At 44.5% G+C, this 16,663-nt stretch overlaps 1 protein-coding gene across 4 annotated transcripts in view; it reads left to right on the top strand.

Moving 5' to 3' along the window:
* Actr3b (actin related protein 3B) overlaps positions 1-16,663 on the top strand; it is an 89,874-nt gene that overhangs the window by 42,475 nt on the left and 30,736 nt on the right. For 3 of the 4 annotated variants that reach the window (XM_055612965.1, XM_055612964.1, XM_055612963.1), the window contains 4 exons: positions 4,372-4,496; positions 5,926-6,036; positions 14,494-14,589; positions 16,359-16,466. In XM_055612965.1, the coding sequence (XP_055468940.1) occupies positions 5,965-6,036; positions 14,494-14,589; positions 16,359-16,466 (276 nt within the window). In that variant the 5' untranslated portion in view covers positions 4,372-4,496; positions 5,926-5,964. Of the gene's footprint in view, positions 1-4,186; positions 4,258-4,371; positions 4,497-5,925; positions 6,037-14,493; positions 14,590-16,358; positions 16,467-16,663 lie in introns of those variants that run through there. The other variant, XM_055612966.1, reaches the window with a different exon arrangement.

Below are 16,663 nucleotides of genomic sequence, written 5' to 3'. Positions count from 1 at the left end.
TCTATCTATCTATCTATCTATCTATCTATCTATCTATCTATCTATCTATCTCTCTCTCTCTCTCTCTCTCTCTATCGCTCTATCGCTCTATCTCTCTATCTCTCTATATCTCTATATCTCTATTGTTGTTAGAAAATGGACTGGCTCAGTAGGAGGAGACCTGTTCTCTATTAATAGGAAGTTACTGAGTTTAAGGTTATTTTTAGTTACATAGTGAGTTCAAAGCCAGTGTGGGGGAACATCAGATTGACTGTCTTAAACAAAAACTAAAAAGAGAAATAACAACAAAGTAGAAACAAAGAAACGATCTGCGATCTGGGCAGGATGACCCAGTACTGTATTCCTAGCTTTTAGGAGGTTGAGGCAGAAGGATGGAGCACTTGGGACCAGCCTGGACCACATAGGGAGAAGAGCTTGTCTCAAAAGGCAAAGCCAAACCAAACAAACACTGAAATAATATTTTGTTCCAGGGAACTGACTTTGATGGAATGTGTGTGCACAGTTCTTTGACACTTCACGTGAGGAATGTTATGATCTTTTTCTAGAGACCTTGCTTGGTAATTTAATATCTGTCCCATCTCCATCTTATCTGCCAGTTGTCTTATTTGAGTTGATGTTTCTGATGTTTGCTATGGTGAGAATTTCTTTTTCTAAAAATTAAGTTCGGAAATTTGGTTTATTATACTATAAGATTATCTTATTTTAAGGGGGACGCCTCTTTGTTTCTGGCAGTTTGGGGTCAAAGTGCAGGTTTTCCACTTGGCCTTTCTTGACACCTAGTTGGAAAGGGTCTCTGTGTTAGTGCTGGGTGGGAAGGACCTAGGGCCCTGTAGCTTGCTGGGGTAGCTGGGTGACCTAGGTTAGACCAGCTCTGTCACTGAGCATCACTTCCAGCCCAAGGTCTGTGTGTCTTTATTGCTTAGATTCCCTTGCCTGTCACATTATTGTTAAAAGAAGTACCATCTCTTCCCCCTACTTCCTTCCTCTCTCCTACCTCTCTATCCTCCCCTAACCCCACTTCCTCCCTGCCACCAAAATTTAGCTTTGTTATGACCTGGGCTCACAGTACTTAGAGTTAATTTTCTGGGAGAGGTAAGATTTACTCTGTTGTCATTTAATGTCCTCCTTTATTTCCTGTTAAGTCTTAGGCTTTGTGTGTGTGTGGCGGGGAGCAGACATGGCTTTTCTTTCTTGTTTTCTTTTTCTTTTTTCTTTTCTTTTCTTTTTTTTTTTTTTGGCTTTTCTTTTTCTTTTGGTTCATGTTTTGTCCTCAGATTCTTGGCAAACGAGTGATGTCATGAGTTGTAGGATCTTTTTTCCTTCACCGCTCACAGTCTGTTATATTGGCTTGACAGTTTAATCTGAAATTTATACATAATTAAGCTCGTTCTTGCCAGAGGATAAAATAACTCTGTATCGTTTTCTTTTTTTAGAAAAATATCTTATGTGGCTGGTATCTTGCTTGCAATGTATACCTGTGTACCACATTAATTTCTTGCTCACAGAGGTCAGAAGAGGGTGCCAGATTGCCCTGGATCTGTAGTGACAGCCCTGGTTGTGAGCCACCCTAATGGGTGCTGGGAATAAAACCTAAGTCCTCTGCAAGAGCAACAAGTCCTCTTAACCACTGAGCCATATTTCCAGGCCCTTCTTGTGTCTTCTGTTTTCACCATTACTTCATGATCCTCTTCTGAGGAAAATAAATAAAAATAAAAAAGACACCCAATTCACTCTTAATATGCTGTTTTAATTCTGTCCCTGTAATAATTTGAGATGTCAGAAGATCTACTTTTAGTAACAATTTATATGCACACTTACTTGTTTTGAAATAATGTTTTACACTTATTTATTATTACTAGTATTATTGGTGTGTGTGTGTATACTCGTGCCACGGCGTGTACAGAAGTCCAAGGACACGCTGATGGTGTCAGTTTTCTCCTTGTACCACATTGGTCCTGGAGGTTAAACTCATGTCATCAGGGCTTGGTGGCAGACACCTTCACCACGGAGCCATCTTGCCAGTCCTGGAATAATTTTTAAGATAAATCTGCAGCAAAACTGGTATCTTACAATTGGAGAGAGGTCTGCAGTCGTATTCACTTTAGGTGTCTGCTGTGGAAGTGATGGCTGCTCAGACTGCAGCCGACGGGCTTCGTGCAGCTGCCTGCTGCCTCGGAAGGCAAGGCCGGCTGACACAAAGTCACAGACGCGCTTATCTCAGCCCTGCAGTTCGAAACTGTGAGCTTTGTCAAGGACAGCTTTGTGTAGCAGCGTCAAAAGCTCCAACCTGCTGGGGTAAATGGATCTGCGAGTAACAGGCCAGAATGCTTTTGCTTGAATTTGTTCTGTTCCCTTCCTTCCCACCCCCGTAATTGAAAAGCCAATGCTTAGTAGCTGAAAACAACAGCCGCTGTGGTCCGGCTGCCCAGGGTTTAGCTGTGCCCTGCTTTGGCTGACTGTCTCAGGCCCAAACATGGGGTGGTCCATAAGGCTTTGGCTGGAGCTGCTGCTTGGGGTTCTGAAGGGCTGCTTAATAGGTCTGTGTTAGGCTTTGGTACATTTTCACCACCCCTGACTTCCGATGGGTTAGGACCCTACCTGTGCCTTGTTGCTCTTATGACTTGTTCTACAGAGCATCATTAAATCTGTACCTTTATTCTCTCTGGTGCTCCTTTAGAGTGATTTCTAAAAGATGACTTATTGGATGAATCCCTTGTCACAGTGTCTCCGGGTTTCTCCCCAGAGTGGTTCCACCTTGCTGCCTCTTAAATGTTCAGGCATGTTTTCAGTGTGGCGTTCCCTGTGCTTAATGTTACTACCAGGTCCCGCTGTGTCCCTGTTGAGTGTCCATGTGCGTTATACAGCCCTGCAGCCCTGCGTGGGAGCTGGTGGCATGTGTCCCTTCCTTTCATGGTGAGAACACTTCCTGCAGGGCAGCTGGCTGGGAAGTACTCAGCTCCACATGCAAAGGGGACTTCACTTTGTAACGCTGACACACTCCTAGGATGGTTAGGTCATAGCAGAAAGATCACGTGCCCTCCCTTTTGAGGGACACACAGGATTTTCATGGTGGGGTTCTGAGGAGCTTCAGTTGGCACTCCTGTTAATTTGCAGTGGTGCCTGTTTCTTCACCAAATATACATTAAATTCCTCAGGAGGTTCTGTCGGTATAGTTACAGAATCAGGCTTACGTTAGAATGATGTGACGTAGTTTGAATACTTTCCAAAGTCACAATAAGTATCAGTAGAGTAGAATATTAACAGGACACACATTTCTCTGGAGCTCACTGGTGACAGCTGCGAGGGTGCAGAGCCTGGCTCTGTCTCTGGGAAGCAGCATGACCTTGATTGAGGTAGTGGTACCTACCTGATAGGCTTCTATGAGGACTCAGTGACCCTGCTCACGAAAAGCAGCAGAGTGCTCAGTAACTCTATGTGCTGCTTGTCTTAGTGATTTGCATGTCCCTTCCCTTAGAGAAGAAGAAGATTTACATTTTCTGACCTGGGAGCTGTTGCCAGTTCTGTTGGTGGACTGGTTCTAATTCTTTGTGAAAAATACATCAATGCAAGTATGAAGGGCCGGTGGACATTGAGAACATGTCCCCACTTTTGCCTGGTAGTCAGAGCACGTTTCCAAGGAGGGGATGTTATTCCACAGAGGCCTGATGATGATGAGGAATTGAAGGGAGCCCCAAGGGTAACCAGGCATTAGGAGCATCAGTGTGAATGAAATCTTTGTTAAGTGTTTCAAAGTTATTGGATGTTAAATTCTGAGTGATTATTTATTTTTTAAGTAAAGTTGCAAATATGTACTGTTAAGATCCTCTGTGATATGGTTGTTTGAATATTGTATTTCTCTTTTTGCAACAGATGCTGGTCCATAAGCTTGCAGTTTTTCATTTTAATTGGAAGTTACAGTCCCCGACTCTATAATTAGACTATGTATCTAAGAACTATTTGATGTCACTTTATTAAAATGACTTGGGAGCATAGACACATTATTTTTTCCATTTCCCTTCCTCTTCTCTGTTGTTTGCTCCTCCTATGATGTATTTTGCAGTCGACATGTGGGTGTGGTCCATAACATCAGCTGGTTTCCTAAGGGCTTTCTCCAGGTGAGGCCGATTAATTCCATTGCTTCTGTGCAGCTTAAAAGCAGCTCCCTTGCATTACGCTGAGATGACACCGGAGAAGAGTTGTTTGTTTCTCTGTTACCTCGTGTGCTCATCACGTCCTCTGTGGGCGTCCCCACTCCAGGTACAACCTTAGCCGTCACCATTGACTTGTACAAACATACAGATCCTGTTAACTGTTCCTGCCAACTCAGATAACACAAGGAGAGTGAAAGAAACAATTTTTTTTTCCCTTCAGGTATCGCCATCAGAGAATCTGCAAAGGTAGTTGATCAAGCCCAGAGGAGGGTGTTGAGAGGCGTTGATGACCTTGACTTTTTCATAGGGGATGAAGCCATTGATAAACCTACCTATGCTACCAAGGTAAAGTTGTGCCAGGCGGTGTGCTTGTGTAAGTGCACAGCCAAGGAGAGAGCCTAGAATGACTGAGGAAAACGATAGGTTGTCTGGAAATTGTGCCTGTGGGTTGTGGAATGTGGCTTCATTCTAAGGTGAACAGAGGGGTTGTTTTTGAAGAGGTGGATTTTTGAGTGAAGAATCAAGTGGGTTAACACAGCCCTGAGTCGCACAGTTGTCAGCAGTGTGAGCAAGATCTGCCCTTCAGGAAGTTGCAGGTTGACTAATGCACCTGTCAGACCTGGAAACTTGCAGACTGTATAATGTAGAGGAAGCACTAATATTAAAGCAGGTAATTCTTTTAAAAATAATCCAAATTCATACAAAGTGATGGATTGCATTATGACATTTTCACACACACATGTCGCTTTACTTTGTTCTTATTCACCTACACTTCCTCTGATGACCTCATGACCTCTCTTATCTACCTGCCCACCCTTGCTGGTTCCCCTGTTCCCTCCAAAGAGTCCTCCTCCTGCCCTTGTGACATTTGTATTCCATTGTTCTCTTTTTCTCCTTCCTCCCTTAAGATTACTTCCTTCCCACTCATGGTATCCTTTTTGCTTTCATTCAACACATATACACACACATACAGAAAAAGAAAGAGAGATAAAGAGAGTGACTGATTTAAATCTAGGTTCCAAATATGAGAGAAAATATGCAGTATTTGTCTTTCTGAGTCTGGCTTATTTTATTTACTATAATAGTCTCCATTTGCATCTATTTTCCCTGCAGTTGTCATGATATCAGTTTTTTTTTCTTTTTAGTTACATTTTGTTGATATCAGTTTTTTAATGACTAAATAAATTTCCATTTGTGTGTGTGTGTGTGTGTGTGTGTGTATTTAAAAAATATATATTACATTTACAAAAAATCCATTCATCTGTTGATAGACATCTAGCCTGGCTCCATTTCTTAGCCACTGTGAGCACACAGCAGTCACCGTGGATGTGCCTATATCTCTGTGATTTATTGACTTGGAGTCCTTCAGGTTTATACCCCTGTGTGGTCTTCCTGGGCTATACAGAAGTTCTGCTTTTAGTTCTTTTTAGGACCCTTCACACTGACCTCTATGATAGTTGCATCAGTTCCATCAGCAGTGTGTAATAGTTCCTGTCTCTCCACCTCTTCACCAGCAAAGCAAGTCTTTCTTCTGTAAAAAAACAAACGGGCCAGAGGGAGTTGCATGGCAGATGAGTCCTGTCTGCCTGCTGCCATCCAGGTAGTCCTGTGTACTTAGAGGTGATGCATAGTACAGAACTAGTTTTCTGTCAAAGTATGTTTTTCCTATGAGAGTCCCCTTGAGCTTCCCACCAGGAGGCTTTTATCCTGTTGGGCCATGCAGCCTCCTTTGTGCTTGTTGGGTGAAGCTGTTGCTTGTATCCTTTTGCTGCAGTGGCCTATACGTCATGGCATCGTTGAAGACTGGGATCTTATGGAAAGGTTCATGGAACAAGTGGTCTTTAAGTATCTTCGTGCTGAACCCGAAGACCACTATTTTTTAATGGTGAGTAGTTAGAACTAAAAGGATATACTCCTGTGAATTCCAAATTACTTAGATTTTTACACACAGAGTCCTTCTAAAAGCTTTGCCATGATTCAGTCTGCTTTGGGAGCAAATATCAGAAGGATCAATAAAAGCATCCAGAACCTAAAAGGCTTCCCACCCTGCAGAGCAGGAAGGCCAGAGCCTAGCTGCCCTGGACTGCTTGCTTCAGCAGCTTGGAGGTAGACGCGTCTTTTAGTGTGACATCTTCTGCTGGCTGTCTGGTGTCCCAGGATGGTTGTGCAGCTTTCTGTGCCACCTCTTCAGAGTCTTCACACATTCCTGCTCAGTAGTAGAGGGGAAGGATTTCCTGTAACTTAGAAGCTGCTCTTAGGAACCTCCCCAGTGGCTTTGCCCCATGTGCCTAAGCTGTCCATGGGTCTCTCAGACTTGGAGGAGGGTTAGTACTGTAACCGCCAGCACAGTGTCCAGAGAAGGAGGCCTGGTTGGGAAGTCCTGGTGTCCTCTTGTATCCTTGAGAAGTAACTGGACACCGTGACTATTATTCTGTTATAGCAGAGAAACCTCAGCCAAGAGGTCATTTTCTCAGTGTTTAGATCTTATTGTAAAAGGAAACTGAGCTGAGTTAGGGCTTTGATTATGGTATTAAGTATTGTGTCAAACAAAACAGCGTAGAGAAATGAGAAGAAATACCTCCTGGGATCTATGAGATATAATTGTTCTATTTAGCAGAATGTTTCCTTCCGTGGAATATTCTTTTCACATTAAAAGTAGTCTAATGTTTAAAATGCTTGCTTCTTAAATAACAACTCTGTACAACACAAGATGCATATTAAAACTTACATGAATTAGCTTTGGGTTTTTCTGTCAGGCATATTGTCAAATGGTTCTATATCTGATTATAATTTTTTCTAATGTTACTACATATGCTCTTCAGAATTGCCTGGTTTAGAAGGTGGTAACTACAAGGCTAATAGCTATGGAGTCTATCAAGGAACTTCTTTGAAGGTGCTCTGACCTCTCCCTCAGGTGTATTTTTGAATTCAGAATGTTAAGTGTGGCTTCTGTGTTTTACAGGCCTCAGTATCCCCTCTCCCGAACACGCGCAGTGGTTGTATTAAATAAACAAAGCCAGGAAACTGACAGCGTGTGAGTTATTCTGTCTGTGTGGCCAAAACACGTCTGAGATCCCACCTGCCAGGGCTGGCACTTCTCCTGCTCTAGCTTATCACCAACTACCTGTTGGCTAGATTTTAGGGCCAGGCACCGCGCCCAGCTGCTTCCTTCTGCCTGCTTCAGCTTACTGTGCCAGGACCTCTCCTCTGCCTAGTGGGCATCTAATCTAAGGCCAGTGGAGGAAGTGCAGGGACATGCCACAGGACATGCTTCCTGGAAACAAAATGACAACAGCAGCAACAACAAAACCCTCCAACCCCCCAAACAGAAAGCCACCCAGATTTTCTCTGTCTCTTAGTCTCTATTTTCCTCCTCCTCTTTTCTTCTTCATCCCCTTCCTTCTCCATCCTCTCTCTCTCACATACTCACCCTTTCCCGGTTTAGCTGGCGTGTGTGTGTGTGTGTGTGTGTGTGTGTGTGTGTGTGTGTGTATATATATATACATATATATATATATATATATATATATGAAAAATCAACATTTGCCAGGAAGAAATAGGAGGTAAGCCCATTTGCTAAAAATGGGCACCTATGGTGAATTTAAAAAAATTCAACTTTATTATTAAAATATAAAAAAATATTGTGTTACACACACTGCACTTTGAATTCTGTAGGTTAGTTTGTTGTTCTGTAAGTTAGTATGGTTGAGTTATGTGTTTTTGTATGTAGGTATGTATACGTGTGTGTGTGTGTGTGTGTGTGTGTGTGTGTATGTGTGTGTATGTGTAGGTGCCCACAGAGGCCAGAAGAGGGACTTGAATCCCCTGGAGCTAGAGTTGCAGACATTGTGAGCTGCCAGACAAGTGTGCTGGGAAACAGACTTAGGTCCTCTGTGAGATCAATCTTAACTGCTGAGATAACTTTCTAGCCCCTCCACCTCATTTTTAGTGTGAAATATTACACTTACATATTTGCTGTGGGGGTGTGGGGGTGTGGGGGTGTGGGGGTGTGGGGGTGTGGGGGTGTGCGGGTGTGGGGGTGTGGGGGTGTGTCTGTGTAGGTCACAGAGCAGCTTACCAGAGCTGGTTCTTTCTTTTTTACCGTGTAGACTCTAAGTCAGGGTGTTAGTCTTTGTGAAGTGCTAGCCATTTTGCTGGCTCTCACCATTAGTTTTGAGACTGCCTCTCCCAGTGATCTGCTTTCCACTCTGCTACATGGCTGTCCAGAAAGCAGCATGGATCCTGTGTCTTGCCTCTCAGGTGTGCTTGCTCACATACCTGACTTTTTACGTGAGTGCTGGGGGTTTGAACTCAGGACAGGTGTGGCAAGCGCTTCACCAGCGGAGCCATCCCCCAGCCTCAGGCCTCTGTTCTTTGCCATCAGTTTCTGGAATTGAGAGGACGGAAGCAGATGTAGAAGGAAATGGAGACATCTATGTGCTGTCTTAGGTGAGGACTTTTGGGTTTAGTGTGCTTAAGACTTCAATGTGTGCAAGTCCTAAGTGACTCATATTACCAGCTCTTAGGAACTATCCTTGACTGTTGTACATTGTACAGAGTGAGAAGAAGCTGCTGACGCCATGTTTTCTAGATGGTTTAGAGACTCACACTGGCTTCGTGATCTGAGCTGGTGGTAGATGGGAATCCTGTGCCCGTCCAAACACTGAACTGCCCAGACCTCAACACACAACTCTATCTTTTGAGATACCCCATATCCCAGACTGGCCTGGACTCACTTCGTAGTACAGGCTGGCTTCCACTCATGGCAGTCCTTCTGCCTCACTCCCCTGGTGTTGAAATAAGGAGTATGAACCACAAGCCACCACATTTGCCAGAACGATGCTTTAAAGAGTTTTGGTGTTGTTGGTATTCTGGGAGTTGAACCTCAGGCCCTGAGGCTTGTACAGTAAGCAGCCCATGGCCTCAGTGTGTCGTAGTGCCCACATGCCCTGCTTTTTTCTCATTTTGAAACAGGGCCTAAAGTTGCTGAGGTTGGGCTTGAACTCTATGAGACCTTGTCAGGCCTCAAAATTGTGATCCTCCTGCCTTAGCCTCAGAAGCAGCTGGGACCACAGTCATGTGCGGCTGACCTGGTCACAGTGATCTGGAGTGGAAATCTAGTTGGAACTTGAGAAGGGCTCTTTCAGACTCTACGAATTCAGTTCACACAAAAGCAAGCAACACCAGCAGCAGTGAGACTCCATGGTGACCTTAAGGTGTGGTGACTCGTGTGATGGTGGTGGAGGGTCAGGAAGGGTGATGTGTGGCCACGGGGTGGTGTTGGAGGTGGAGCTGTGTGGCTGGGATGGTGATTTTGAGAGTGGAGAGACCAGTATGACAGGCATTGACTCTGTGTGTGCGTACTCTGGTGCAGCAGTGGGTGTTGCTTTTCAGCTGTTAGCCACCTATTTGTGTGTGTGTGTGTGTGTGTGTGTGTGTGTGTGTGTGTGTCTGAGAAAGATAGATAGATGGAGGGAGGGAGAGAGAGATTGATTGATTCTGTTACTGTTCTGAAACTTACCAAGTAGCCCCCGCTTGGCCATCAAGTTCAAGGGATCCACTTGTCTCCATGTTCCCAGCTTTGGCATTACAGGCACGTGCCACTGCACACACCTGCCTCTGCTTCCACTTCTGCCTCTGCTTCCTCCTCCTCCTCCTCCTCCTCTTCCTCCTCCTCTTCTGTTAGATTTTTGGTTAGCAAACAAAGAAATGGATGTTTTATACATCTGTGCCATGCTCTGAAATTCCTTGGATTGTTAATGTTCTTAGGTAGGGTTTCTATTGCTGTGATGAAACACCGTGACTAAAAAGCAAGTTGAGGAGGAAAGAGTTTATTCGGCCTACACTTCCACAGGACTGTTCGTCACTGAAGGAAGTCAGGACAGGAACTCACACAGGGCAGGAACCTGGAGGCAGGAACTATTGTAGACGCCATGGAGGGTTGTTATTTATTGGCTTGCTCATCATGGTGTTCTCAGCCTGCTTTCTTTTCCCTTCTTGGGTTTTTTATTCTTCTTTCATATATTACACTCTGACTGCAGTTTCCCCTCCCTTCCCTCTCTCCCCTTCTCCCAGTCCTTACCCCACTCCCCCAGATCCAACCTCCCTCACCTCTCCTCAGAAAAGAGCAGGCCTCCCAGGGACATCAACCAAACATGGCGTAACAAGCTACAATAAGACCAGGCTCATACCATCACATGAAGGATGGAAGAGGCAATCCAGTAGGGGAAAAAGGATCCCACAAGTAGGCAAAAGAGTCAGTGACTCCCCCCCCCCGTCACTCCCCTGCCACTGTCAGGATTTCCTCAAGAACACTAAGCTACTTAGCTATAATATATGCTAAGGACCTAGATCAGACCCCCACAGGCTTCCTGATCTCTCTGAGCCACCATGAGTCCCTGTTAGTTGCTTCTGTGGGCTGTGTGCTGGTGTGTCCATGACCCCTCTGGTTCTTCCAATTCTTTCTCCCTCTTATTCGAAGAACTTGCTGAGTGTCACCTGATGTTTGGCTGTGGCACTCTGCATCTGCTCCCATCAGTTGTTGGATGAAGTGTCTCTGGTCTCTTTGATAATGATTCTGCTAGGCTCCAGTCCCAGAACAGTCTGCAGGCAGGACAAACTTTAGGTGGAAGGTTTTGTGGCTGGGTTGGTGTAAGCATTACTTTTTACACTATTTTATTTTGGTTTCTTATTCCTCTTCCTCCCTTCTTCACCCTAATCCCCTCCAACACTCTTAACACCAGGTAGGAGAGAAGGAATGTTAGTGGGGAGAGGGGTGTAGTTATTGTAGGCTACTTCCTGCTGGTTAGGGTCATCGGGTTCCTTAGGGCAAGTCCAATCTTTGTTTCAAGATATTTCCAACTTCTTTTCATCCAGCTGCATCAACAGCATCCAGGGCAGCAGGGGGGAAGCACCAGCAGCCTTCTTCCTTTTTTGGAGCCTCCTTTCTCTCTGTGGGATCTGGCGTTTATTCCCTCTTAGAGTACTCAGAATTAAACTATCTACAGCTGGCAAAGAGCCCCTCTCAGGGCCCGCATGAGGCGAAGGGTTGGCTGCTGTGGACCTTCTGAATCTGTCCTACATCCCACACCTGGGATTAAAACAAAAACATGTTTACACATCAGAAACCAAAAATTCTACAACAGGTTGGTGTCCTAATCCCCCCACTTGAGGCCTTGCTGGTTACAGAAGATGGCTGGTCCATCAGCCTACTTTCTTATAGAACCCAGAACCACAAGAGGAAGGTCCCTCCCCCATCTATATTAATTAAGAAAACACAGTACAGTCGAAGTCCATAGAGTCATTTCTTATATCGAAATCCCCTCCTTTCAGGTAATCCTAGCTTGTGTCAAGTTGACATAAAAGTAGCCAGCACATTAATGGTGGTTTAGGCAAGCCCTCACCCAGTTCAGTGGCCACTAGCCAGCACACAGATGGGCTGTATGGGTTTACTTGGGCTGTTCTGGTCCACCACCTTCAAGCTTCTAGCTATCACCGACTCACCTGCTCTCTTTTCATTGCGTGTTTATATTTTAAAATTTGTTTCTTGGGTAGGTGAGGTGTCTCAGTAGGTAAAAGTGCATTCTGTGCAAGCTTGATGACCTGAGTTTGGTCCCCAGGACCCACAGTGAGAGAAGAACAAAGATTCCCAAGAGTTATCCTCTGACCTACCCTGGGGTGTGTGACACTTGTGTGCTTGTGCTCATGTGCACACACACACCAGTAATCACAAACATTTCTTTACTGCAGTTATGGAGGGGTTTGAGGGTAAAACTAATTCTACAGACGTGCATTCAGTTTTCTAACTCATGGAGAAATATAGGTTATTTATTAATTATTCATTTTACATCAGCACCAGTTGATACTCTAATTATTGCTATAATTACAATGCCCATGTAATTTGCTTTTATATGATGTTCCAATCATATGTTTCACTATTAAGACAATAAGAAAACTTTGATCTTGTGTAATGGTTTGGGAATGTTTTAGTTAAGTGTGTCTTCCAAAGGAACACTTCCTGTACCTTTGGTGATAGACACAGAAGAAGTGGAAGGCCAAGGAGGAAATGGGTTATGAAGTCATAGCTTTAGGAATATCGACTTTGATTCTGGAGCCAAGAGAATCTGACTACGTAACAAATATTGCCTGAAGTAGAAGTAGAGAGTTTAATTCTTCAAAGCCGGTAAAACACTGTGACCAAAGGCCACTTAAGGAAAAAAGCTTATTTTGTCCTAAGGTTCCAAAGAGTCTGTCACTGGCTGGGAGGCATGGAAGCAAGGTCCAGGCATGGTGACAGCTGCAGGAAGCTGAGAGGTCACATCTTCAATTACAGCCTCGAAGCAGAGAGCGAACAGGAAGTGGGACAAGGCTATAAAATTGCAAGGCCCACTCCCAGTTGATGTATTTCCTTCTGCAAGGCCACGTCTCCTAAAAGCCAAAAAGCATCACCTATGGGGTCCAAGTGTTCAAATGCACGAGCCTATGGGAGACATTTCTCCTTTGAACCGCCAGCACCCATAGTCATTATCATAGCAGCTGGAGTGGGCTCGCACACTCAGCAGCCGGTTCCTGTGTGTTTTGTTCCTGTTTTCAGACACTGCCTGCTGCTTCTGCTTTCTAAGAAACAGTATAACCCTTGTGGGTACAGGTACACAGGCTGTTTGGTTGTTGTTTTCAGACAGGGTCTCACCATATATGTGGCTCTCGCTGGCTTGGAACTCTCTATGTAGAACAGGTTGCCCTTAAACTCACAGATCTGTCTGGGTCTGCTCCTGAGTGCTGGGATAAAAGGTGTGTGCCACCATGTGCATGGCTCTAGGTACCATTTTATTCTATGTATAGAGCATTCTTTTCTTCATGTAAAATTTTTGATTAAAATATACCTGTTTCCCTCCATTCCTTTCCTCCCTCCAACCCTTCTTGTGTTCTCTTGCTCCAGCCCTTTAAAGTACCCCTCACTCTCTCTCAAATTCATTACTTCTTTTATTATTATTATTACTACTGCTACCACCTATGTAAACACATAGATATATAAACATAACCCGCTGAGTCTGTTTAGTGCTGCGTGTGTGTACATGATTTTAGGGCTGACCGCACGGCATTGTATACCCATTGGGGGACTCACCACTGGGAAAATCTAATTTTTTTCTCCCTCTCAGCAGTGGCGCATTGCTCGTCAGGAGGTACAGCCTCAGGAAATTTCCCCTTCCACATCGGCCTGTGTCCTGGTGTTGTCCGTTTTGTTTAGGCAGCCGCATTGTTTCAGTGTCCTGGGTGAAAACACTTCCCTGTCCTTTCTAGGAGATTGTTTTTCAACTTCAAAGCGGCCTTCCTGGCCTGGCTCTTATAATCTTTCTGTCCCTTCTTCTTTGATGCTCCCTGAGCCTTAGGTTGCAGGTATACTTGTTGTGGCCGGGCACCCCCTGATCTGGTATTTTTGTCTGTGTATGTTTTGACCAGTTGTGGTTTTCTGTTATGGTCTCTGTCTCCTGCAAAGGACAAGCCTCTAGTGAGAGACAGATGATGTCTTGTTAGGGTTTCTGTTGCTGAGGTGAAACAGCATGACCAGAAAGCAAGTTGAGGAGGAAAGGGTTATTCTGCTTACACTTCACAGCACTGTATTTCTGTTTCATAAAGATCTGTACTCATAGCCTGAGGGTGATTTTATGCAGTGTTTTCAGTGTACCCGTGTGTTGACTGGTACCTGTCATGTATGATCACTGTGACGTCTGGTGCCCAGCGTTTCAGAGTTGGAGCACCGTGGGCTGCTTTCCCTGTGTGATGTGGGTTTTGTCTCCTTTTGTGTTGTGATTGTCTTTCTCTTGCTCTTTATTTTAGCATTTTTACATAATAATGTCTGTTAGCATTTGCTTCCAGTGCATGTGTGAGTGTGGCCTGGGGGACATGGTGGCCATCTTGGAGTGTGGTGGGCTGAGCCTGCCGCTGCTGCTGTGAGGGCCAGGTGGGAGGAAGCTTGAGCTGTGAGTCCTCACTCTTGGCTGTATTCTGCTGCCTTTGGCATCCTGCACCGTGGTTCCCAGCTTCACGGTGGTTAAGTCTAATGTAGGTGATGAGCAAGCTGCTCCTTTTCTGTGAGTTGTTGAACTTTGAACTTTGGGTGATTCCTGAGAGCAGAAACTGCACAGAGGTCTTCACTCTGCCTTGTCAAAGCTCTTAAGACCCACAGTACAATACCTGTAACTGGTCACCTTCAGTGACCCCTGTCTTTGCAGCTAGGGAATTCTGTAATACCATGGGCAGGCTCCTTTAGGTCAGCCTTTTTATAGTTGTGATGTAGTTATAGGAAATGTGAGGGAACACTAAATCTAATGTTTTCTTACAGACAGAACCTCCACTGAACACACCAGAAAACAGAGAATACCTTGCAGAAATCATGTTTGAATCATTTAATGTACCAGGACTCTACATTGCAGTTCAGGTAAAAAAAAAAAAAAAAAAAAAAAAAAAGTATTATCTTTGTGATTCTGACAGGGTAAGAAGCAGTAACCCAAAAGCCCTTTCAGCCTGGGCTAGACTCCTCTCTGCCCTCTCGGTGTGCACCCTATCACCAGGCTCTTCAGGTTTGAGTCAGAGCACCACCAAGAATCTAGTCTGTAATTTATTTTTATACAATGCCCACGGATCCAAAATTAGTCTGGCTCTACAGTGTTCCTGTGCATAGTCCTGTGTGTTTTTATTTGCACAAGTTAGAGATGTAGGTGTGTTTTTGTTTGTTTGTTTGTTTGTTTGTTTAGCTTCTTACACTTACTTTGGGTTGGAATTTTGAGGTTGGTTGGAGTTTTGAGGAGTAATTGAGATATATCTTTCTCCAAAATTTCCCACATAATATTACTTCCTCCTAAGAAACATAGGGAAATGCATTTTGGAGGTGCTATGTACTGTTAACACAAAAAAGGTTCCACCCATTCCCACAGAAGAAATCTGTTAATTATTTTTCTTTTTCGCCCTTTTTTGTGGTTTTTTTTTTTTTTTTTTTTTTTTTTTTTTTTGAGACAAGGCTTCTCTGTGTAGCTTTGGTTGTCCTGGAACTCACTCTGTAGATCAGGCTGGTTCTGAACTCACAGAGATCCATTTTGCCTCCTGAGTGCTGGGATTAAAGGCATGTGCCACCACCATGCAGATGAAATCTATGGTTCTATTCTCTCTCAAGACATATATATATAATATAGAATAGGGAAGTACTCAGAAACACTGTACTCAGATGATGAGGATGATGATTTAGGCAAAGTCTTACTCTGTAGCCTTCCCTGACCTCAAACTCAGCATGAGCCTCCTGTCCCAACCTCTTGTGTGCCCTGATAATGGGTGTGTGTCATCAAACCCCACAAGAACTAATGGTTGTTAAGACGGTCTGTATGCCAGCTTTACCCACGTGCCTTTTAAAAATTTAAGTTCCTGTGTTCCAGCTTGGCCTGGCTTTGGGCTGGACGGTTGCTTGCTGTGCCGTGTCCTGTGCATTGTGCAGCAGCAGCCGCCCCAAGAATTCTCGCTGTGAGCAGTGGCAGAAGTGGACAAATGTTTGGTGCCTCTGGCTGAGAACAGCAATCTTGTATCCAGCGGACTAGAACTTCTGGATGGGAGGCCTCTCCACCTGCTAGAGGAGGTGTGGCTCACTTGCCCATCACAGAACCCCGGGTTTCATCCCAAGCACGATATAGACCTGGGGATGGTGCACATCTGCATTCCTCATACTCTGGAGTTAGAGGCAGGGAGATCAGGAGTTCAAGGCTATCCTTGGCTATACGACAAATTTGATGCCAGCCTGGGTTACATGAGACCCAGCCTCCAACCACAAGCAAACTCCCAAACAAACAAACAAACAAACAAACAAACAAACAAAACCTCCATGTGTACCAGTGTGCCTTGTTTGTGGTTGCACGTGGAAGATCGGTAGATTAGAAGTTAAATCTTGTGATTTAGCAGTAGAATTCCATTTGATTAGTTTTTGTTTGTAAAACTTTATATGTTCTTGTTGAAAACTCTACTCCATTTGAAGTGAAAACTGGCATGCCAGTTGGCTAAGTGAGAATTGTAATTTGGAAGATGTGGGGTAGGGAAAAGGAAGTTTCTCAGACTTACTAAGGAAGTAAGAGTTTCCCTGCAGAATGGGAGACCAGCTGAGCAATGGCTTCCAATCTTTCTGGATGCTGTGTCTCTCCTCAGTGTCTGTTCAATGTCTCTCTCCAGGCAGTGCTGGCTCTGGCGGCCTCTTGGACATCCCGGCAAGTTGGTGAACGCACACTGACAGGGATAGTCATAGACAGTGGAGATGGTGTCACTCATGTTATCCCAGTGGTAAGCAGGGGTTCCTACTTTACTCTCTGAGGCTAACACCTGATCTGAGGTAAGGAAAAAAAAAAGAGAGAAAAAGGTGAAACAAAGCTCAACCCCCTCTAATTGAGATGCTATCATTTATGTTATGTACTGGAAAAATGGCAATGCAATCTTCCTTCCTTCCTTCCTTCCTTCCTTCCTTCCTTCCTTCCTTCCTT

The sequence above is a fragment of the Psammomys obesus genome, unplaced genomic scaffold (assembly GCF_907164565.1).
Source record: "Psammomys obesus unplaced genomic scaffold, mPsaObe1.curated_primary_1811, whole genome shotgun sequence".
Taxonomy (NCBI): domain Eukaryota; kingdom Metazoa; phylum Chordata; class Mammalia; order Rodentia; family Muridae; genus Psammomys; species Psammomys obesus.
The sequence above is the reverse complement of the archived record's forward strand: the minus strand, read 5'-3'. Positions and strand labels throughout refer to the sequence as shown.